Source organism: Ziziphus jujuba, chromosome 1, assembly GCF_031755915.1.
Source record: "Ziziphus jujuba cultivar Dongzao chromosome 1, ASM3175591v1".
Classification (NCBI taxonomy): Eukaryota; Viridiplantae; Streptophyta; class Magnoliopsida; order Rosales; family Rhamnaceae; genus Ziziphus; species Ziziphus jujuba.
This window is the reverse complement of record NC_083379.1, coordinates 26,363,682-26,389,348: the sequence shown is the minus strand read 5'-3', so window position 1 is coordinate 26,389,348 and position 25,667 is coordinate 26,363,682. Positions and strand designations below refer to the sequence as shown.

General features: G+C 31.0%; 1 protein-coding gene across 3 annotated transcripts; it reads left to right on the top strand.

Annotated features, from left to right (window-relative positions):
- Nucleotides 1-1,088: 1,088 nt before the first annotated feature.
- LOC125424347 (uncharacterized) lies at nucleotides 1,089-7,848 on the top strand. 3 transcript variants are annotated; one of them, XM_048481540.2, is made up of 15 exons: nucleotides 1,094-1,551; nucleotides 1,951-2,231; nucleotides 2,353-2,432; nucleotides 2,643-2,743; nucleotides 2,838-2,960; nucleotides 3,130-3,199; nucleotides 3,804-3,890; nucleotides 3,998-4,063; nucleotides 4,215-4,307; nucleotides 4,689-4,745; nucleotides 4,842-4,970; nucleotides 5,050-5,140; nucleotides 5,446-5,534; nucleotides 6,480-6,673; nucleotides 7,445-7,848. In XM_048481540.2, exons 2-15 carry the CDS (start codon nucleotides 2,009-2,011, stop codon nucleotides 7,509-7,511), a joined length of 1,470 nt encoding a protein of 489 aa, XP_048337497.1. In that variant the 5' UTR covers nucleotides 1,094-1,551; nucleotides 1,951-2,008; the 3' UTR covers nucleotides 7,512-7,848. The 3 variants fall into 3 exon arrangements, with proteins under 3 accessions (XP_048337504.1, XP_048337497.1, XP_048337502.1); XM_048481545.2 differs by having other exon boundaries at nucleotides 1,095-1,254; XM_048481547.2 differs by lacking the exon at nucleotides 7,445-7,848 and having other exon boundaries at nucleotides 1,089-1,551; nucleotides 6,435-6,643.
- Nucleotides 7,849-25,667: the final 17,819 nt, after the last annotated feature.

Genomic DNA, 25,667 nt, shown 5'->3' with positions numbered 1-25,667 from the left:
TATGATTTTTTTGTTAAATCATTTTATCAAAATTTTTTATGAATGTTATTAATGTTCAGTAAAACTTTTTGCTAAATTAATATTATTAATAGTTTTTTTTAATTATCTTCTAATAATTAAGCAAATAAAAATAAAAAAATTTATATTTAACAAATAATATCCAAAATTATATTAGACAAATTTATCTATTATATTTTTAGAAAAAATTAATATTATAAATTACAAATTTACCTATTTATTATTATTTTTTATAATAATAAATTTAATATTTATATAAATATTGTAAAGTAAATAAAAATTAGAATGTAACAAAAATTGAAAAATATGTAAAAAATATATTTTTTTTCAAAATAATATTTAAAATTTTGATATCAATAATATATTAATAATTATATATAAAATTACATTTTACATTTTACAATAAGAATTTGGAATATAAAAACAATTCTCAATGCTTAGAAATTTTTTTAATATTTATAAAATATTATATAATTGTAATAATTATTTTATATAATTTAATTAATAAATAATTTTTTGAATATATATTTTTTTATTAATAGTAATATATTTTTAATTATTAATATTTATTATAAATTAATTGATTAAAAAATTATAATATCTTTCAATATTTTTATAATTTTAATAATTAATTTAATAATTAATTAATTAAATTAGTTAATATTAAAATTTTAATAAAAAAATTTATTTTTAAAGCAAATTGTCAATAATTTTTTATAAATTTTTATTAATATTTAATATTTTTTAATATTTTTTTATTTAAATTTTTAATATTTTTATGATATAAAAACATTATGGGAAAATGGTTATAAATTACCAAAACAGCAAATCATGATTATGAGACACGCCTTTCCTTTTTGAATTAGGTTTTATTGAAATGATAAAAAATAAAAATATATATCCGTTATTAGGAAAAAAAAAGCCCCACAAACACAACATACATTAAGAATTATGGCGACACGTGATCGGTGAGATACACGACATGGGCCCACCAACTCCCCTGTTCCTCTCCATCTACTGCCTATCCCGGAGAAATATGCCATTTTCTCGGAAAAAGGAAAACACATATATGTATTTTTTTTTTTTTTGGGACTCACAAACACAAATCCCGAATAAAAAAAATATATATATAAAAAAAATGTGAAAATGTTGGAGCGGAAAAAGTAATGACGTGAGGTGAGTCAGATAGGATTATTGCATAAACGAGTCAAGGTCCCAAGGTGCAGAAGGCAAAAAGTAAAAACATCTATGAAGTCGGAGATTTTGTTTCTATTATTATTCTCCCCTTAGATCACTCTCATTCTCTCTCCCCCTCCTAATTCTTAGGGCTATCTCTATTTGGTGTGCTTTTAACAAGACAAGCATCAGCAAAGAAACGACTTTTTTTTCCCTTTTTTTTCTTTCTTTTTCCTTTTCTTATTTTGTTTCTTTTCTTTTCGTCCTCGCTTCTGGTAAACCAACAATTAATTTTCCCACTGAAAGACCCAGAGATTTTGGGTTTTTCAGTTCTGGGACTTTCATTTTTCCGTTCAGGTGCGTTCCTGCCTTTTTGTCGGAATTTTCTTTTGTTTTTTAATTAAAAAAATTGGAACAATTACCTTAATTGGGCGATTTTGTATGTGTATATATTTATTTATTTATTCTTTCTAATTTTTCATTATTAGTTTTGGTAAATTATAAAGGGTATTTTAATTTATGCTTTTTTTTTTTTGGGTTTTTTGGGAATGATTTCCTTGGGAAAAAAAAGAGCTTATTCTCAATTAATTATTATCATAAAGAAACTGATTCATATTTATCGAGTTTTTAATAAAATTTGTAGTCTGTTAATATATTCGAAATCATTTTCATTAATTTAATTTCTTTGTTCCTTCATGAACTATGAAAGTGTGTTTTGCATTAACTGTGGAAATTTCTACCTTCTTTTTGTTTCAGGGCCGTGTCTAATTGTTTGGACCAACCAAACAGCTTTTGAAGCTGGCTGGATTGAAAAATGAGAGCATTAGTTCGATCTGTTCGACATTTTCGATCAGCTTTGCGACAACAAGCATGCACTTACTCGAGTAATTTTACGAGGAGGAAGCAGTTGATACACTTCAATTCTGGGTTTGCTTACGAGCTCAAAAGCAATGCTGAAATTCATCGATTTCGAGACCACCCCACGTTTATGGTCTCAAGAGCTCTCTCAGTTGATGCTGTTAAAGTTACTAATGGAGGTTATTTCATTCTTTTTTTTTTTTTTTTAAATAAATTATTTCAATTCGCATATTAAGTGAAAAATTAAACTTCTGAAGAAATTGAACATGATATTTGTGTTTGGTATTTTTCCCATGGCAGATGTGAACAGAGGAGGACCTCTCGTTGAGTACGAACGGAAAATTGCTGCAGGTGAACTTGTCGATGGAGATGCTTGCCAGGTATACCAAGAATTTAGCAGTCTGTGCATATCTAACAAGTTCTGTTTCATAATGTGCATAATCTACGAATTCAGCTTCACTTCAGTAGATCAAATTCATAATTCGACTGTGAATAGGTTTCTTAATAGTGAATGGTTTGTAACTGGATGTATAGCGGCTGAATAACTATCTGTGTAATAGTTGAATGCTGAATGAAAGATAATTTTGCAGCTAGGCACCTTAAGAGAACTTCAGAGGCTCTTTGACGAGCTGGTTGAGTCAGCGGATGCCTGCCGGTTGGATAGGTATACGGCTTCGGAGAAGGCTGGAAGGTAACTCTTTCACTTTGTGTTCCTTTATTTGGAACAGATTGTCCCTGCTTTAGTCCTTGTCTGATCCATCATATCATCTATTTCTTGCTCTCAGGAGTAGGTGGCTGTGGTCTCGTTTCATCCCACAGTCTTCATACTCACCTGTTAAAGGTCTCTATCTGTATGGTGGAGTGGGCACTGGAAAAACCATGTTAATGGACTTGTTTTTTGACCAATTGTAAGTTAAAAATTCATATGCAGTTGTTTCATTGCCTAGATGTGTCTCTATTTGACCCAGAATATTAAGATAAAAATTATGGTAAACCTAATCATAAGCAGATATTAAAAGTGCTGGCAATTATTTTTTGTTACTTTATTCTCATCATTGTGAAATTTTGCTTTCTCAGGCCATACAGTTGGAGGAAAAAGAGGATCCATTTTCATGACTTTATGTTAAATGTCCATAGCCGCTTGCAAGTAGGGATGCTACTCTCCCTCCCTCCCTCTCTCTCTCTCTCTCTCTCTCTCTCTCTCTCTCTCTTACACACACACACACACACACACACATATGGCTACTTTAATTTTAATGCAAGCTAGACTCTGTGCCTGTTATGTTGTCCAACCTGGCTACTTTATTTTTAATGCAAGCTACACTCTCTCACACACACATGGCTACTTTATTTTTCCTGATTATGTTGTTCAACCTGTGTAATAATTGTTGGATGTTTCTCTTTCAATAATTGGAGACTTTGTACTCATGTCGATATGAGCTGGATATTTATTCTTTTTGCTGTCAAAATTCTTGGTGCACCATACAAATGATTGCCCTGGTATTATAGTTTGTTTAATATTTGAGGTCCAGTGCCTCTATTTTAGTCAAACAATCCATTATGCCTTGAATTTGATGTAGAAGTCAGCATAAAATGTAAAAAATATGAAAAGTGGTTCATTTTGCCATTTCTGTTGACTGGATTTGTTCTCCATTTCTCTTGTATGGCTGTGGGTCCTCATATACATGGAAGTGCATGTTATGCAAATATTGCAGCAAGCTAATTAATATAAATATTCTATCTAAATGCAGAAACACAAGGGTGTGGCAGATCCACTTGAAGTGGTTGCTGGAGAGATATCTGATGAGGCTATTTTATTGTGTCTGGATGAATTCATGGTATGCTAGAGATAGTAGTACCACTTTTTCCCTTGCGCTTGTAACCATATCTGACTTATCTGTGACTCAAGGTCATATATTGATTTTCCTTTCTATGTGCTCTTGAGGTAACTGATGTTGCTGATGCATTAATCCTAAACCGTCTGTTTGGACATCTATTCAGCAATGGTGTTGTAAGTAGTTCAACATATATTCTATTCTCAATAGATCTTTCAATATCATATGTTCTATTCTCAGTAAATCTTTACCATTTCAATTTCTGAGTTCTCTTCTGAAAATTAAAATAACTGTTTGCTTTGTCCATATGGTACGAGTTAAGTGTAGATTCTTGTTTCCACTTCAAATCGTGCTCCTGACAAACTGTACGAAGGTGGGTTGCAAAGGGAGCTGTTTCTGCCCTTCATTTGCACATTGAAGGTATGGGTGAATCTTGTCTCACTTGGGAGCAGAGATTAGATTGTTTCAATTCTATAACTTTAAGGATAGTTTATGACAGAAGATGGTACAGAAGGAAAGAGAAAATAGCAAAAAGTGCGTAGGATTTTTAGAGTTACGCTGATAGGAGCTAAAGTTTAATTGGTTATTATTTAGTAACTGCCATAGTGTGTTTAGGCCCTTCACGTATTATTTTCATATTTTAGGAATGCTGATCTGGTTCCAATGCTCATGTCTTCTACTTATCATTTGCATATTTTGGGAATGCTGATCTGATTCAAATGTTCATGCCTTCTGCTTCTTCTTCTTCTTCTTCTTCTTCTTATGATTTACTTAATGATTTGAAATTCATTTTCGTTATAGGAAAGATGTGTAGTTCATGAAATTGCTTCGTCAGTAGACTATCGAAAATTGACTTCGGTATGATATCTAGTCCTTTTAGATTTCTCAGAATGTTCTGCATTTTCTGGTGAAAATTATAATAACAAAGTTTTTCATGTTTGTACTTGAATGCAGTCTGAGCAAGGTTTCTACTTTATTGGAAAAGATTTGTCAGTCTTTCTTAAACAAAAATTTCAACAATTAATTGGACAAGATAAAGCTTGTCCACAAGAGGTGGAAGTAGTGATGGGAAGGACATTGCAGGTATTTGCTAAGTTATATTTCCATAATGTTATACACAATACCTAGTCTTATATTGGTTCTTTATTATTTAATGCAATAGGTTCCACTTGGTGCAAATGGATGTGCATATTTTCCTTTCGAGGAACTGTGTGACAGGCCTCTTGGTGCTGCAGATTATTTTGGATTGTTCAGTAAGTATTTTTGATTTAGCAGAGTGAATTTGGACATGGATATCAAAGTATATGTTCATAATCCTAGGAAACTGACTGCTTCTATGTGGATAATTTGAGCCCTTCTCCACTTGACATTCATTTTTCTATTTCTGAACCTTTAAATTGTTCAAATGAAGTGGAAAGTGTTTTTCCTAATGGGTAGTTCGTATTTTGTACAAACTACAAACTATCAACCTGGCGTCAGGAGTCCTTCGCATGGCTTAATTATACAATGTAGGCATTTTCTTCAATGCTTATGCAAGTTTCTTTGTTTTCTTTCACAGAGAATTTTCATACACTTGTGTTGGACGGTGTCCCAATATTTGGACTCAACAACAGGACAGCAGCGTACCGGTTTGTCACTTTAGTTGATGTATGTTCCATTTCATCATTAATTAGTCAATATTGGTTCTTTCTAACTATGGTTGCGTTACCCTGACCTCTTGTAGATTTATTTAATTGGTCTTTTATTATAGTTTGCTAAGTATGAGATGTCCAAATGCATTCAATGGATATTTGATTTTTGATATGTTCTTCCAGCATCTCCCAATTCTTGGAAATGTTTGACAGAAAATTGTACTTTGGACTTCTTGTAAGCCTTGCAAAAGGCCAAGTTGCCATGTGATGACCTATAGAAATTGGTCTTGCAAATTTGATTAAACTTTTCCCTGAAGTAGACAAATAGAGATTTGTCTGGGTTTGGGAGCAATTGGAATTTCTTTTTCCATGATATAGTCCTGTAAGACTTAAAAGGTTTTCATGCATATTGGCTATGGTTAAACTGGGAGTGAGTAGCATGTGGATCATATGATGCTGTTGATTTTATATTGCATTTGGAAAGAGTTTGTGCCTTTTTTTTTTTTTTTTTCCCCATCAATTTTATTTTAAAAATTATATTGTTATGTTGTGTTGATTTTCTTTTCCTGCAAGAGTTAATTTTTATGTGAAAAAACATTTTTCAGTAAGGGAGTTTATGCGGGCCTACAAATGCCATGGAAATGGTATGGAAGTCGTTAAGGTGTCTTAATTTATTCTTTCAGCAAGTGTAACTTTTTTTTTGAGATAAACATTGTAAAATAAGGGAGTTGATTGGGCTTACAAATGCTATAGATGTATGGAAATAGCCTGATTGAGATATAGATATATAAGGTGAAACTTGAACATTCCTCCACAAGCTTATTGTATGCATAAATGTAGATATTTCTCTGTAATTTTTTCTTTTTGTTTTTTTATTTTTTTTTTGTTTTTTTTTTTTGTTTTTTTTTTTTTAAAGGAGAAGCTGGAGTTGGAATAATGCTATTCACCATTGTGGTTACAGGTGATGTATGAGAACAAGGGCAGACTTTTGTGTACAGCTGAGGGCTGTCCGGTAGAACTTTTTGAAAGAATAGTAACAATTGCTGATGCTCAACAGATTGCACCTAGAACCTCTTCAAGGTCAAGGAAAAATGATGACTCTGACCTTTGTGTGGACAATGAGCTGGGTTTCGCAAAAGACCGCACTATTAGTAGGTATGATGCTATGCTACAGATTCTTTAGGAGTTTATAGAATAATAGGTTGATCTAATCAGCCGTTGCTGACATGAAATTGTATACTTACTTTCCGCTTTTCTCATTATTCGCTCACCGCTCAGCTGCTGATCTTTTCAAGTAAAAGACATCCTATTTTGGTAAATAATATGTGTGACTAAAATTAAAGGAAAAAATATAATATGGCCTGTCAATTCTCTTCATTGGAAAAAAGACAATTTATTCTTGTACATTTGGATCACCAAGAAGTTAATTAAATGCTTGATTTGGTTCCTTTCCTTGATAGATTTAGCAACATCTGTTAATAATTGAAGAACATTTTAAGTTGTTTATTATTGGAAGATGCAAACATAATGAAGGATGATCGGGTCTTTCAAGTTCTACTGCCATCTTGTTTACCCATTCCACATGTTTACTAATCTATGCAAGTGTATTCTCAAAACATATCAGTAAATTTTTTTTAAATATTGATTCAATGATGCTCCCTGAGTATATACTCTAGCTTTATCCTTGGCTGTAACCCTTCATATTGTTTGATAGCTATATATGGATAATTAATACAGGGTTGTAACAGTGTGGCATTTGCAGATTTGCCACTTCAATTGTACCACTACACTTGTTATTCACTGCTTGTTACTTAGACTTTTTAACCCTTAGGTGAAGTCTTTTTGTTTCATGTTCTGTGAAGAGCAGTTCCGTAGTGCTTATTGTTTTCATTACATTGCTGACTGTGAAACCGTTGATAATTCTAGATTAACAGAGATGAATAGCAAAGAATACTTAGAGCACCATGCTGCCATGGTAGCAGAGAAGCAATAGAGTGGGAAATGGGAAGGTTTAAATCAGGATCTGCTACATGAATTATACAGAGAAATATTTCAACGATTTACCTGGAAGAAAAATTGAGTTCAGTAGGTGAAGGAAAGTGAGATATGAGTTTCAGAAGATGTGCTATTTGTTACTTCAATAAAATGTAATGTTATCGTATATAAAGTGTTCATGTAACAGACAGCTGATGTTGTCAAAGATGCATCAGAATAACCTCTCATTTCTACAAATAAATATGTCATCATGTAACAGACAGCTGATGTTGTCAAAGATGCATCACAATAACCTCTCATTTCTACAAATAAATATGTCAATTTATGCGGGGTAATTACGATCTGTGCACCTCTCATGAGTCAGATAAAGACGTCCCACCGATTCCAATTTTCAAATTTTTATACTCCCTCACTGTTTGCAAATTATTTGTATTTTCAATTTACCCTTGTCTTCAACTTTGGATGCCCACCTATCGCAAATATGATATTAAAACTTTTTCTTCCATAAATCACCCTTTTTATTAGATATTTGCGTTTGGAAGGACTGGAAGGACTATTAATCGCAATTAAAAATCTCAAGGTTTGTTTTGACATCTATTTTGGAGGGTTAATTAAGAGGAAATGAATTCTAATAGAGTTTGATATCCACTTTTGTTTGGTTTTATCTTCATTTTCACTCTCTGGTTTTCAACAATGTTTAAGTTTGTGTACAATATTGTTTGAACCATGTTTATAGACTTTAAAAACCTGCAATACTGTATAAATATGTAAAACTAAAAAACCTAGTGGTAAATCAAAAAAACCTTGGAAACTTAGTTTGTTTGGAGATTGAAGACAATTTGTGTCTCGACTATATCTCGGGATCGTGACTTTCTAATTCGAGATTATATACTTATGGATATATATGTCGACAATATGCACATGCTGTATGTAGGGACTCATGAAATCTAGATTCTCAATGTTTGATCAACAAATATAAAAATAAACTGCATAAAAGACTTAATTCATCCATTTGCCTACCAAAATCAACCATTAATGGCCCATTTCCCCATTCTCCAATGCTGATGTTGGATTTTAAGCCCATTTACTATTCTATTGTCATTATTCATCCAATTACCTACCCAAAAAAGCCCCATTAATGACTTATCTTACATTGTTGATGTTGGATTTAAGCTGATTTACCCATCATTTTTACCTACCTATCTAATCATTTAAATTTTCCTGGGATCCATCCATTTGATCTTCATCTATCTCTACTAATTATCTTATTTCATTATATTCCACGTATACTTAAATATCAGTTGCAAAAAAACTCTTCAATTTATTCTGTCTCTTTGCCCATCTCCCTATTTCCCTCTCCATATCCATCTATCTCTCCCTTATTTGTAGAAAACTTCCATACAACTATGCAATCAAAATGCCATCAAACATGAGAGCATCCTAGATGAGGATGTTGCCATTAGATCATTGCCATGTGTTTGGGATGGAAGCATGACCTTAGAAATTGCACATAACATACCACAAGGCAAAGAAAATGGGGAGAGGTATTAAGACAAACTAGAAGCGATTGAAAAGAAGCAAATGTTAGGCCTAAAACATTGATGATTTTATACTATATTTATAGCATAATATTTGTTAATTTATGTTAATTTGTTATGGAAGTATACTTAATCATTTTTTTTGGTCTAAAATCTAGATGGAGAAAGAATTCCAAGATAACAACCATAAAAATGGATTCTTTGGGTCGAATTAGGGTGAACACTAAGATTAGAGCTCAAACAGACCAAACACTAAGAAGATTCTTAAAGATTCCTTGAAGATTCCAAAAAAATTCCGTCGGGAATTTCATAGTAGAAGTGAATGTTATATGATTTCTCACGATCTGACGATTTCAAATATTACATTATGTTTGGATTCCAAGGTGCAAGCAAAAAGATATCATCATTTGAAGTTCGGAATTTATAAAATGAATATGTTAGTTAAATCTCTATCATTGATTAGAAAAGGGAATCAAGACAATCCAAAGGTCAAGTTGGCTAATTTATAATTAATGAAGCATATGTCATGTCACATCTTCATTAAGGGTAAATTAGACTAATTAATAATTTTCATAGAAGGAATTAGGGAAAATGAAAGTTGTGGGAAGCAAGTAATATCAAGTTTTCTTTTTACACATGAAATTCATTCAACATTTTTAATGACTTTAAAAAGATGTCTTGCAAGAGTTCTATATTGAAAACAGAGAAAAAGGTTCATAAGATCCTATATATATAGTCCTCACCTTATTGAAAGAATATATACAAGCTTAGAGAGTTATTAAGGAGGTTTTAAGAGACTTGAATAGAAATAAACCAAAATTTGGGACTTTCTTAAGTTCTCTTAAAAAGGTTATAATGTTTTAGAGTTTTAGAGTTTCAAGAGATCTATTGGAGAGCTTGAAGAAGGAATAGATGTGAGTTTGCTTGGAAAAGAAGGTCATGGCTTGGAAAGCTTTTGGAGGATTTCTTCACTAGTTTTTATTCTCTTCTCTTATCTCTTTAATTGTGAACCTTGTTTTTAATAATTATGGATGTTGAATTTATTTTTACCATGAACTAATTTTTATAACTAGGGCTCTAATGTAGTCCAATAAATGTTTAATTACTTTATGTGTTCAGTTTTATTTAATTAGTAATATGCTTTGTTAATAAATATTAGTATGCTTAATGCTTTTATAGGCCAGAAGGAATGAATGATTTTAATAATATTTGAGCTTGGGAAAAGGATGATAGTATGAATCTACAATGATTTACATGAATGCATAAATGATTATAAAATAATTATGTCTCATGCCATATTATTTGCTTAATCTAGCTTAATGAATTTGCATGATTTAATTTATAAGCTGGAAGGAATAAATTAGGTTATGTGAGTTAACAATATTACCAATTAATGAAATTGGAATATTTAGTGGTGAAATTAAATGTCCTAGTGTTCATAATTATTAAATTTACTCGCTTACTTGAAATTTGTTTAGTTTTAATCGATTGGTTTGTTTAGTTTTAGTTTAATTAATTTTTAATTGTCATATGAATTGCTAGTTTAAATATTACCAAAACCTAATTATTTTTAACACTTAACTCTTAATCCCTTGGGTACAACAACCCTATTTTTTCACTTTATTACTTGAAAACAATTCGTGCACTTGCGAGTTGATTTTACACATCAATAAACATCGACAACTTTGGTTCAGATGGAGTTGGGCCTTAAATTCACATGATGTTTTAAGATGTGATACTTTAGAGAGTTAGGCTCTTGAAATTATCAGTAAATTCATTTTCAGATCATTGGCACCTTCCTAGGATTGAAGATACAAATGATGCGAAGTATCTACCTATAATTTCAAGTTCCACAACTTTAAGAAGCATTTTACAACTTGATATGAGTTTATAGCTGCAGCTCGATTTGAGCCAATGTTGCTGATGTTTGTTTCTTTTCTTATCGTTTCTAGTTTTATTTCAATTCCCTTTCCCCCTTTTCCTTGGCTTATTGAAGATGATGTACTCATTTATTTTATTTTTTAAATAATATGTATGATAATGGTTATGGAATGTATATCAAAGTTTGCATTATCATAGTAGTTTACACTTTGAAATACAAAGTTGTGAAAAAACATATATATATATATATATATATAGATATATTTGTCAAACTAATGTCCTAGATTCATATCAAGACTCTCAAACTCTACAATTCGGTCTAATACTTGGGAACATTAAAACATGTATATAATTTTCAAATAAATGTTTCATCTCCTTTACTTTATATTAAAAGCCTTGATTGAGTTTAACAAATAGGGAAAAATTATGTTTGACCAAAAAATAACATCTAAAAATTCAAACGTCCCTAGCATCTTGGTAATTAAAACTTAGGAAACAAACATATGAAGAATAACGAACATATATATTGATCTAGATTGTCCTGACTATATATCGAGACATTTCATTTATGCTATTCTTGAGAAAATATAATTGTAAACAAACACCACGCAAACCAAATTTAAAATAACATGTCAACTCCACAAAAACCATCCAACAGACTCTTCAATTTAATTAGCATTACTTTCTATCTCTACCATTTTCATATATTTAAACATTATAAGTAAAAACCTTCAATTCATTTTCTTTTGCAAACCACTTTCTCTGTCTCTATCACTATTTCTTATACCTATTCAAAAACTAAAACACACTTGTAAAGATGACGAGGAGTGTTGAAAGATGAGGTGTAACTCGTCATTCTAGCTGAGGAAAGAGAAAAAGCTCTAAACCCCCTTTGGAATGTGATAGTACAAGATTTTTTTCCACAACCTCTTATACAGTTGTTCCTGCAATTGGTTGTGAAGAATGCTATTAGAACGTTTGGGACCTTTTTTTATGTGTTATGAGATATATCAAGAACGGATCGGACATTATCATTTTCATCACCAATGAAATGGAATTCATTCTCCTAACTTTTGATGTCTGATGAGTTTGACATTTGGTATTTGATCTTCTCTTAAGTATTCCTTTTTTTATTATGAAAAATGCTAATATTGATGTTATTGAATGTTGGATGTATTTTTTTTTTTTATTATGAAAAATGTTAATGTTGATATATTATTGAAGGTTAGATGTTAATGTTGATGTACTATGAATTGTTCAATGTTAATGTTAATATAAAATTCCAATATATAACATATACTTAAATCTTTAATGGGTACATGTCATGGCGATAACTATGAATGCTTTGACCTTAAATTGAGGATCACAACCTTTAGAAATTAGGACATTAATATTCTAAAGTTCAAGTCTGATCAAACTCCAAGGTCAACTAAAAATCCTATTACTATTCCCATCAAATCTATTTACTTATAGTATCCAATCAACATAAATTATATTTACATCTCATGTATCTTTTGTGGTGGGCGGTAGGTGTTTGTGATGAGTTTATAGCAAATCGTCATAAACACTCAAATTTAATTCCATTTTCGTATCTTTACACACCAGTTATGTATATATAAACATCATGTGCAAAAATCCATTGCTATCTCCATATTTCTTTCCATTTATGTTTGTTATTATGTCTTTTTAATTTGAAAAACTAAAACACACTCTTAAATCCTATAAACACTTAGGCAATTCCAATATGTTTGTGAAGATGTTGAAGATGGTTGAGAAATAACATGATACCCATCGTTATGATTGAAAGAATATGAAGAAAAACAAAGGAAAAAGCTTCAAATCCTCTTTTAAATCAGGTAGTGCAAGACATTTTTCCACATAATTCCTTACAATTGTTTCCACAATCTACTATGAAGAATGCTGTTAGAATGTGGGAGCTTTCCTAGCTTATATGTCACCTATGCATCATTGTTGTGTACTCCCACCTTTAACTTGAAAATGCTAATGAAATATAGGTGATTGCTACGAGGTTCTTGGGAAAATTTCCTAGGAGCAAAAGCACAAAAGATGTTGCAGCACCAAGAATATTGTTGTTGATGTACTTTACTTATGTATTCAAAATTCCAAACCTCAAGAATATACAAGTATCATATTTCTAGGTGCAATTGAGGATGATGTATATGTACAATCTTATGAGCATCCAAACACATGTAGAAAAGAAAAGGAGTATGGGGAGATTTTAAATCAAGATTCTTAAGTTATTGAGATTGGAAAAACAAACATGAGAAAAGAAATATAATAAGTTGCCAATTAATTGTCCCTTCATAATAATGGAAATCCCGACAAATGGAGTTCGAGAAATATGATATTACATATAATTAGATTGTGAAATAATTTGCCAATTAATTGTCTTGACATTATACCAAGAATCTTGACAAATGGAGTTTGAGAAACACAATATCACGTAATTGGATCATAAAATAATTTACCAGCTAAGTGTCCCACCATTATATTAAAAAATCCCAACAAATGGAGTTTGGGAAACACAATATCCATGGTTTTATCCCATAACAAAAATTTAATGGATGATCCATTTACCTACATGTTATCTATCATGTTAAAAAACAATTACTATTTTTACCAATTCCTTAACCGTCCAATCTACTTTTTGGATCCATATTCTTACCAACTATGGTAGGTTTATGACAAATTAATATAAACCCAACCCACCAATTTCTATTAAATCATCATACCTTAAAACAGGATTACGCTTCTGAAAAACTTCAATTTTTATCTCAAGCAAAATAATATCGTTCGATTTCCATCTATGTCTCATTCTCCCTTTCCCTCTCTCTCTAATATGTTTTCAAAAAATAAAACTCAAACCCTATACCTTTGAAAAAACTTAAAGACAAAAAATAAAAAAGAACTAGTTCTTAAGCCAATTTTATTCGTGAACATGAGGTGGACTGTTGAGAGATAGAGAAAGAGAAAAAAAAAATGGATGAAGCTCTAAAACCTCTTGATGTTGACATGATAGCGTAAGATTTTTTGTTTTTTGTTTTTGTTTTCGTTTTGTTTTTTTTTTTTTTGTTTTTTTTGTTTTTTCATAAAGCTCTTTATGTTTGTTCCCAACATCTATTGTAATGAAAGCTGTTGAAACTTATGGAAGCTTTTTTATGGATTTATTATCTATGGTTTGTTGCTGTGCATTTGCATATATAATTTGAAGATGGCAAAGATCTATTGGTGACTGGGATGAGGTACTTCAGAAAAAGAAGCAAAGAGTATTCCTCCTATTCTTTTTTAGGTGCTTTTCCCATTAATTTTTGATAGTGTAAAATTTATTGTTAAAAGATCCCGGATATTTTATATGCTATTGGAGATGAATCTAGTGGGAAATTATGTTAAGCTAGAGTTGTAAACTCAATGTTATTATTATTTTATTTGACCTTGTAAAATATTTTATTTAGATATTGATGAAAGTTTTCATTTGTCAAATTCAATGGCATCCTTTCTTTTACTTGCATTGCTAAATTAATTTAACAATCCTTAATATCTTCTTTAATATTATGACAAATAACATGAAACTTATAATGATTGTCCTGATAATAACTAAAGATCACTACTACTTAAAAGACAATCATAAAGTTTATATCATTGAAAGCAAATCATAGATGTGTATATTGAAAGGAAGGGAATGTAATATACTCCCTCAATTAATTGTTCTGACAATATATCGAAAATCCTGACCAATTGATTTTGGTAAACATAACATCAAAATACTGGATGGTACAACAATTGGCAATTAATTATCTCAAAATTAATTTGGGAATCCTGATAAATGGAGTTCTGGAACATAATATGCACAGTTTTACTCAAACCAGAAATTCAATTAATGATTCATTCATTTACCTACCATTAACGTACCAAGTTCAAAAATGTTTACTAACCTCATTAGTCATCTAATCAACTTAAAGTCTCATCCAATCCACTTTTAAATCCTCATTTAACTTATATCTTTATCAAATGTGGTGGGTTTTTGTCAAGTCAATATAAACCCTCAATTTCTATTAAATACATTATCACATGCAAAAATTATAAAGTCAAAGATCTTTATCTACATTTTTTTTCCTTCTTTCTATAACACATTTAAAAATGATAAAATCTAAACCATAGAGCCAAACCTTATACCCAACTGAAAGCAAGCTAGTTTTGACTCCAACCTTGTATGTGAAGATGATATGAATTGCTGAAAGACTAGGAAAGAGAAAAAGAAAGAGGAAAAAAGCTCTATAACCTTTTTTAAACATGATAGTGCAAGATTTATTTCCATAAAATTTTATATGAATGCAATTTATTGAAGTTTATATCATTCATGGATTGTTGCCGCATCTTCTCAAATATCACTTGAAAATGCAAGTGATTTATAGGTGACAAGGATGAGCTATTTTAAAAAAAAGGAAACAACAAGTATTCTTCCTGTTGTTTTTTAAGTGCTCTTTCCATTATTTTATGATAGTGCTAGTTTTGTTTCTAAAAACTCCTACATAGATTGTATGTGAGGTGAATGTTCTGAAAAATTTTGTTGGAGTTGAAGCTGCGAATTGAATGTTATTATAATTTGCTTTTTTTTTCATTTAATTATATAAAAAATTTTATTTAAATGTTAATGAAGTTTTTATTTATCAAATTCAATAAGTGTTACTTTGTTAAAAAAAAAAAATCATAAATAGAGATCCTTATTTAAATAATGGAAATAAATAGCATAATACATGTGGAACAATAAGTACTTATGTGACATAAATGTTTTGATGATAAATGGAGATCCCAACTTGTTTGACTCAGGAATTATAGGTATAACATAAATGAGAATTCATGATATAATTTTCTTGATCATAAGTGGAGATCCCCAACTAAATAAAATCAGGAATAACAATAATAACATAGCTAAATAGTACAATTGTGACGTAAATGTCCCAAGAGATCCCGACTTCTTTAAATAGAGAAAAAATTATGACAGTTGTCCCCATGACACGGAGATCCCAACTACTTAAAATATTGGGAAAAAAACGTACATCAAAGTACAATTGTTATTTTGTCAAAGTACATCAAAAGAAAAACAACTACACATGTAACATAAATGTCTCGATAACAAATGGAGATCCTGGCTTACTTGACTTGAGAATTATGGATATAACACAAATGAGAAACATTCTTTTGTAATATAATTTTCCTGATGATCAATTGAGATCCAGACTAACTAAATCAAATCGGGAATGGTGGGGAATAACATAGCTAAACATGTAAAATTGTGACATAATTGTTCTGAGATATCATGACTTCTTCAAATCGAGAAAAAAATGTGATAATCATCTCAATGATAATTAGAGATCTTGATTATTTAAAATATTTGGATTAACATTGGTGGAAAAACATGTATATTATAAAAGTACAAGTGTTACTTTATCAAAGTACATAAAAAAGAATATGATATAAATGTCCAGATAACAAGTGAAAAGCTTGACTTAGTTGGCTCGAGAATTACGAGTGTAACATAAGTGAGAAATATTTACTGTTACATAATTTTCTAGATCATAAATTGAGATCTTGACTAAATCAAACAAGGAAATAGTGGGAATAACATAGATAAAAACATACAATTATTGCATAGTTGTCTCGAGAGATACTGACTTTTTCAAATCGAAAAAAAAGCTGAAGACTTCAACTTCTTATATAATTACATTTGAATAAGACTTATCTAAAATGATCAAATATATAATTAAGTTATATTTGTTAAATCAGAATTTAAGCTTATCAAATACATATAAAGCTTATATATTTAAATAAAGCCTTTTTAACTGATTATACATTTTGTCTAATTGACAACTGAGACTTTTATACTTTTTTTGCGATTCTCAAATTTAAAAGATCAAGCCTTTTTCTTAATAGTGTGTGAGCACATGGACATCAATTATTAAACACCAATTATAATTTTTCTTGATAAAAAACACTCAGCTGAATTTTCAATTTGGGAACAATGAATTATCCAAAACTAACATCATTAACTTGACGGTTAAGTTTTCAAAATATTTGTTATACATAGCAAATTAAATGAACTCTATGTCTTTTCAGATTACAATGTTGCCTAATCTCATTTTGTTTATACTTATAAGTAATTTAAGAATAAGGACAAAGTATGATCTATCTTAAACCTAGGTTTCTTCTAAAACTTCCTCTAATATTTTATGATCCTCATTCTTCCCTTCTTTGCTGTTTGAAAACAAATTTATATAAATTGAGTCCACTCTATTCGATCTACTTATAGTAAAAATGCATTTGATTATAGCTCAATTTCCTTTGTAAACTGGTATGAAGATGACCATTCTATTTACACATTTCTTCACTGTGTGGAAAATATTTCCATAATTTTTTTTTTGACTTTGATTCCTTCTTCACTCCTTATCAATCTCTTGAAGCATTTCTTCGTTATGTTATCTTTTCAATCAACAACTATCAAATGGGTGATTGGATAAGATATCTGTTTACATTTAAGGCTCCTTTATGAGGTATTTGAGATTTGTTTACATTTAAGGCTCCTTTATAAGGTATGTACTTTCACCTAAATATTTACTGAATACTTTTGTATGCTTTTGGAAGGAAACCAAAGTACCTTCATCTAAAATTCAATGCTGCACTTTTCAACCTCACTTTTTGACACCACTAACAATTGCCTATTACTTACTTTTTTTCTTCTTCTGTATTTGGTTGCACAAAGTTGGATTCATTAGCATTAGAAGGGGATAGGCTGCAAACTAGGCACTTGGTATTCAACTATCCTAACATAGACACCATTTGCCTAAAAAAAAAAGGGCTTTCAAATTGTCACTGTGATAATTACCAATGTCAAGTCTGTGGCAATTGAATTGAATATTATGAGAAAGTCCAATCCATTATAGTTAAAGGATCTTAGCCAATAGATTTCATTGCAAATAATTCCATATGGATGAATGTCACCCCCTTGTAATTAGATTTTTCGCTTGTTGCTTTCTTTGAATGCTAGAGTGCATTAATAGAATACACATATGAAATTTCCTTGAGTTTTCAATAACTAAAGCACTAATGAGAAAGAAAATTGATGTATTAACATGTAACTCATCTTTTCGCTTTGCTCTATAGTAAAGGGCTTTTGATATTTAGGCAAGGTTGGTCCTAAAAAGGTAAATGAAGTATTTAAGATGTTGGTTAATGAATTTAAAGTGATTTTTGGACTCATGGTTATAAGCAACTTATTAAAATGATGGGTTTGCTATTGTATCGTGTTTTTTCAACAAGGGAAATGAGCCAAAATCAACTTAATTCATTCATATTTCATACACACATATATAGTACAAAAACTAATGTGAACATAAGCTCCACCCATCCACGGCAACAAATGCTATGACAATGATTCATGATGAAACTTTTCAAATGTGAATGCAATTGCATCATATTGCTTTCGCTTTGCTCGACAAGTGTGCTCTCTCATTCATTACCTCATATTAAAATTTCCCTTCAAATGTTGACACATGTCACTATCTCCATTGGTTGTAAATTATGTCCAATTTGTGCTTGCTAAGTTAATAAGTTGTTTTTACCATATCATTAAGCAGCTTAAGCTTCTCAAGCTCCACAAGTAGCATACTTAAACCAAGACCTAATCTGGCTTATTAACTTAGTTATATGTCATTCAGTGTTCTTAAACACCAACTTATAATGCCTAAAAAAAAAGGTTTTAAGCATACAAGAAAAAATACCTCTCTCGGTTTAAACAATCTTGTCTCGGGTTTACACATCCATGTGGCTAACATTGCCACAAACTCTAACACTTCTTCTTGGTAATGTTAGTCAATACATACAACTTTGTTCTAAGCATTCAAACCTTTCTCTTGGCAATGGTTTGGTGAGGATATCAGTAAGTTGATCTTATGTTGCACAATGTATCAAACTAGTTTCTTTGTTTCTTTCAACTTCTTTTATGTTATGATATTTGACAGGTATGTGCTTGGTTCTTCTATATTGGACTAGATAGTGCTGAAGTGTTGTCACAATAAATGAATGTTAGTTTCTCTTGCTTGCATCTTAAATCTTCTAGTAATTTTCTGAACCAAATAGCTTAATTTGATGCTATTGATGTTGAAATATGTTCAACTTTGGTTATGGATTGAGTTGTTGATCCTTGTTTGTGTGACTTATAAGAGAATGGATTTGAATTAAACATGAACACGTATCTAGATGTACTTTTTACGCTATTGAAGCTACCTACCCAATCACTATCATAATATCTAACTATATTGCATTCATTGCCACATTCATACTGTATACCATAACTGGTCATGCCTTTAGCATACCTTAGCACTCTCCTTATTACTTGATAATGGTTTTGGGATGGTGAACTTGTGAATCTTGATAGTATGCTTGTTACAAACATTAAGTCTTGATGCATGCAAGTACAATTAGCTACCAATCAAACTTGTATAAACCAAGCCATTTATCTTTAGAAAACCATCTTTAAATTCAAATTTAGCATTTTGCATCATTGATGTATCAACATGCTTGGAATTTTCTAATTGAAACTTCATAATCATATTTAAATCATATTTCTGTTGAGATAAGATACCTTTGCTAGTTTGCTTAGTTTCCAGGCCAAAAAAGTAATGCATCAATTCAAGATCGGACATGTTAAATGTGTGCTCCATTTTTATCTTGAGTTCTTGAATGACATGATCATTAAAACCTATTATAAGTAAATTATCAACATAAAGAGAGACTACCACTTTATCTTCACTTAAGCTTGATTTGTGTAGAGTGTAAGCTCACTTTCACTTCTCAAAAAGTCTTCTTTCATCGAGAACTCATCCTATACCATGTTCTCGATGCTTGTTTGAGACTGTATAGTGCTTTGTGCAGCTTGTAGACTTTCTCCTCCTCTCCATCTTTGAAAAAGCCTTCAGTTTGTTCAATATATACATCTCTTCAAATATACCATTTTAAAAGGTTGGTTTAACATCTAAAAGATATATTTTCCATGAGCTTTTTACTATAATAGCTAGAAGGAGTCAAATTGTCTCATGTCTAGCCACCACCATAAACGTCTCACTATAATCAATGCCAAATTATTGCATATAGCCCTTTACTACAAGTCTTTCCTTATATTTATTCAAGGTTCCATCAAGATATAGTTTGGTTTTAAACACTCATTTTGCTTCAAAAACATATCCATCTTTTGGTCTTTAAACTAGACTCCATGTCTTGCTTTTCCCAATCATGTTTATCTCATCTTTCATTAACATCTAAATGATATATTTTCCATGAGTTATTTGCTGCAATAGCTAGAAGTCAAATTGTCTTATGTCTAGCCACGAGTGCAAATGCCTCACCACAATCAATGTCATATGTTGCACCTAGCCCTTTGATATGAACCTATATCAACTCATGCCTAAACCTATATTATATTAGCCCGGATTGAAAAATTAAGTTCAAGTTCTTATGGTCATCTCAACCTGTGACTAGAAACCTTGGTATATGATGAAGACGCCATAATAGATGATTAATAAGTCAAACTAAAATACTCATTCTCTAATGGTATTTTAGGTGTTCAAAGAGAACAACAAGAATTCGTTTTCTCAAATAATTTTCTAGATAATATGTAAGCTGTATTCTCATAAAATAAAAAAAAAGCCCTTAAAGAGGCTAAAGTCATAAAACAATAAACCCTAAAAAAAAAGTTTGAATTCAGCCAACAATAAGGAAACAACAAGTGTGGCTAAAATTCACAAGCTTTCCTAAATGTATTTGGATTAATTAATTCCTCATTTTGAATTAGGAATTAATTAATTTACAATTGAAATTATAAAAATAATAACTTTTCTAAGTTAATTTTTCCAGAAAAATAATTAACCTAAACCAAAATAAAAGCTATTTTCCTAAAACAAAAAGTCAAACACAAATTAGGAAACTAGTTGACTAGTTTGACCACTAAGCTATCTTTGACCAATTTTCAACTTGTAAAGGCTTAAAATCAGCTCCCATATGCCATGTAGGATGCCAAATAGGATTATTTATGATTACCATACATTTCCCTTGATTGGAACAAAAAAAAATGCCAAATCAACAAAATACAGCAAAGCCAGCTGCAAATACAGCAATTTCAGCCAAAAAATCCTTCCATACGTAAATGGCCTCTTTGGTTGCTTTTGCTACTGTCTTGACTTGATTCCATGACCTCTTAGTGATATCAATTAAGTTCATGAAGTTTTGAACTCATTCCTTGCTGCCTGGAGTCCATAAATGCACTAAAACAGCTATCTGGGTCCATATCAGCCTCCGCCACTTGGATGCTTAAAATAGGCTTTAAATCTTTGGATATTGACAAGCCCTTTTGAGAATTGATAATTTTTTGTATAAATCCAGCCAGGTTGTCCTTAAATCTCTTAGCTTGAGCTCTAGTGATTGGCCCGATCTTCCATTGTATAGGATCAGCACCCAAGTGGGTTGTCAGTTGTACGGGTGTGGGTGGATTCTCATAACCTTTTATTACAAGTTTTGTTTTATATTTATTCAAGATTCTATCAGGATTTAGTTTGGTTCTAAACACCCATTTTACCCCAATAACATGTTCATATTTTGGTCTTTGAACTAAGCTCCATGTTTTGTCATTTTCTATCATGCTTATCTCCTTCTTCATTGCATCTTGCCATTTTTGTAGTTGTGTAGCTTCACTAAATGGTGTAGGGTCATGTATTTCCATGCTTGCCGTTTCATACAACTCTTCAAGTGATCTTGTACCTCTGCTGTCAATATGATACTCATTGACTGAATCATCATCATCATCTTTTATTTCAATATCAAAATCACCTTCTTATTATGAAGGTGAAGTTGTTGATTGAATATAAGTGCTTGAATACATATCTTTCTTATCATCATAACATTACGGTATACAGCTACTTGCCTCCTAGACAAGTCATATATTCTATGGTCCTTTGAAACCGAGATATATCCAACCAAAATACCAATATTTACTTTCTCGTCTAGCTTGGACCTCTTTAAATAAGGAATATGCATATAAAATATACTTCAAAAGACTTTTAAACGATCAATTGAAGGTTTAAAGCCATACCATAGTTCGTTTGGTGTTTTTGATTCAATCGCTTTGCTTGGAAGTCTATTGAGAAGATATACACTTGTATTTGCTGCTTTGGCCCAAAACTTTTTACGAAGGTGCTTCTCATGCAGCAAGCATTTTGCCAGCTTCATTATGGTTTAATTTTTTCTTTCACTCACACCATTTTGTTGTGGTGTGTGTGGTGTTGTAAGTTAATGAACAATACTAGCTTGCTTGCAAATGTCTTAAAAAACATTTAATATGTACTCTCAACCATTATCAGTCTTTATCACCTTGATTGTTGCTGGAGCTTGGTTCTCTACAAGTGTTTTAAACTTTTAAGATATGGCTACCATCTCTGATTTTTGTTTGAGGAAGTAAATCTAGCATTTCATTGAGTAATCATCAATTAATATAAGGAAGTAAATATCTTTTGCCTTCATGTGTAATTTTGTTCATAGGTCCACATACATTTGAATGTAAGTTGGAACTTGTTACTTGATTTGTAGAGCTTTGTGATTGGGAATGATTGCCTTATACACTTGCCAAATTGACATGTTTGGCAAACATCTTCATCTTCATGTATTTATGGTAGGCTCTCCATAGTATATTGTGTATGTATCATCTTCAAGGTTGTGTAATGGTAATGGCTAAATCTTTTATGCCATAGCTTTGACTTTTTTTCGTTTGTTTCCAAAACTGATTAACTTTGGAACTCAAAATCAATCACAAGGATATTGTCTTTCATATGTACCATTAATATCACTTTGGTATCTTTTGAATCTAACAATTCTTATCTAAAAACTTTAAAGTATAACCTTTTTTCATAAGTTAAGATGCACTTAAGAGATTCTTGGACAGTTTTGGCACAAACAATACATTAATGATAAGTGTAGTACCTTTAGAGATTTCTTCATAAAGTTGAGGTGCACTTAAGAGATTTTTGGAAAGATTTGGCACAAACAGTACATTAGTGATAAGTGTAGTACCTTTAGAGGTTTTGACAACTATATTACCTTTACCTTATGTTTGCATGATTTGCTCATTTGTTGCCTTGATTTTATTGCAATTCTATTGTAAAAATTGACAAATAGCTCATGGTTGTGGCTCATGTGGTGTGTACAACCGCTACCTAGTATCCATGCATCTATGTTCAAGCTTGCAAGATTATAAGAGGTTGTGAATGTTTATACATGCTCAATATTATTGTTGTTGTCATTGACTCTTGAGCATGTCTAGATTATTGTCTTTAGTGCTTCTTTTACAAACTCTTTCAACATGATCAAATTGTTTGTAAATTTTTCATTGAATATTCACACTCTCCATTAATAATATTTAGCCAATGAACATGTTTTTTGCAACTAAAACAAAGTGCATATGTCTTCTTTTCCCCTCGTTTGATACTGGTTGTATTTGCCATTGTTTTACCTTTAAAAGGTTTAGTTGTTGAAGATAGCTTTGCTTTTGTTTCTTGCTGCAAGTGTTGCCTCGGTGAAGGTTGATTCACCTTGCTACTTAAGGCTTATTCTTTGCTTCATGGCTTATAGATCATTGATAAACTCTACCAAAGATTTTATGTAATATCTTTTGTTTCTTCCAAAGAGGATATCTCAGATTCAAACTTTTTAGAAAGGCATATAAGGATCTTTTTTACAATCCTTTGATCATATAAAGAATCACCAAGTAATCTAATTTGGTTCATAACTTTCATGATCCTATTTGCAAAGTCTTTCATGGATTCATTTTCATACATCTTCAAATTCACAAATTCTCTTCTAAAACTGAGAATTTGCATTTGTTTTGTTCTGTAGTTTCCTTGAAATTCAACTTCCAGCTTTTCCCATGCTTCCTTTGGTGTTGAATATGTCATGATTCTTGTAAAAATTTCATCAGTCACAACTAGATTGAGTGGTCATGAGAGCCTTGTATGGATGAGCATTTTCCTCACTATGAAGCTTGATTTGGTTGACAGTTGCAGTAGGTCTTAAAGGTTCTAGTTTATAGTCCACATCCATAAACTTTCTAAGATCATAAGCTTGTAGATATATATATGCGTTCATTTTTTATTGCCCAAATGGCATAATTTTCAACATTGAACAATAGTGGTGGAGTTGAAAAATGAAAGGAAGCCATTGAAACCAATAGGATTTCTTTAGTTTCTCACTCAAACTTGTTCAACAAAGGATTGAAACACGGCTCTGATACCAATTTGATGTTTAAGGCAATGTTAGTTTTAAAGAGGAAAATGAAGTATTTGAGATGTTGGTTATGAATTTGGACTGATTTTTAGAATTACGATTATGAACAAGATATGAACAATTGAGCAGCTTAGTCAAACCAATGGCTTTGCTATTGTATCGTGTTTTTTGAAAAAATATAAATGAGCAAAAATCAACTGAATTCATTCATATTTCAATACAAATATATAGTACAAAAACTAGTGTGGACATAAGCTCCACACCGCCCATGGTAACAACTGCCATTAGAGTGTTTCATGGTGAAACTTTTCAAAATGTGAACATAATGTCATCACATTGCCTCCTTTTTGCTTGACAAGTGTTACTCTCTCATTCATTACTTCATGTTAAAGAAGTCCCCTCTAAGTTGACACATGTCACGGTCTCCATTGGTTGTAAATTAGATTAAATATGTGCTTGCCAAGTCAAAAAGTCATGCTTGTCATGTCATCAAGCAGTTTAAGCTTCTCATGCTCCTCAAGTAGCTCACTTAAACCAAGACCTAATCTGGCTCATTAACTTAATTACTTGTCATTTAATGTTCTTAAACACCAGCTTATAATGCCTAAACAAAACATGTTCTAAGCATACGAGACATAAAATAAGACAAAACATTTCCCTCAACTTAAATAAGCTTGCCTTAGATTTACACATCAATGTAGTTAATATTGCCATAAACTCTAACAGTCTTTTCTTATAGGCTCCTATTTTCTCTTTTAAATTCCTTTACAGATTTTGAGTTAGGAAAGGTGTGTGAATGTAGGAAGGTCGAATACTATAGAAGCTAAAATAAAAAATAAAAAAAACTACTACGACTACAAGCCAAGTTAGAAGCGACTCGCTTATATTCTCCGTAGGATTGAATATAGTGGCCGACTTCCTCACAATATTAATTTTATACATATATGTGTGTATATATATATATATCATGTCATCCAAAAAGGGTGCTTGACACACATTCTAACAACACTTATCTATTTGTTTTTCTCATTTTTATTTTATTTCAAATTTTCCAAATAAGATAACATTTTTCTCATATGCTTTTGTAGGAGAAATCAAATTTTCATCTTTTTGAATGTGGAAAGGGAGACCATTTCTTTTATATATATATATAATAATAATAATAAAAATAAACAAATAAATAAATAGAAAGGAGAGTGGCCATCGGTGAATCCGTCAACATCCTATTAATGAGAAAAACTTGCATGACACAGTGGTATCAGGTTAACTATTACCATTCCAAGTCATTTTGTGACATCTGTTACAGATTTGCTAAATCACCTTTGTTATTAAATTTTTTATTCTTTATAAAAGCAAGTTGTTTTCCATTTTTGTCCTCTACAACACCTTTCTCC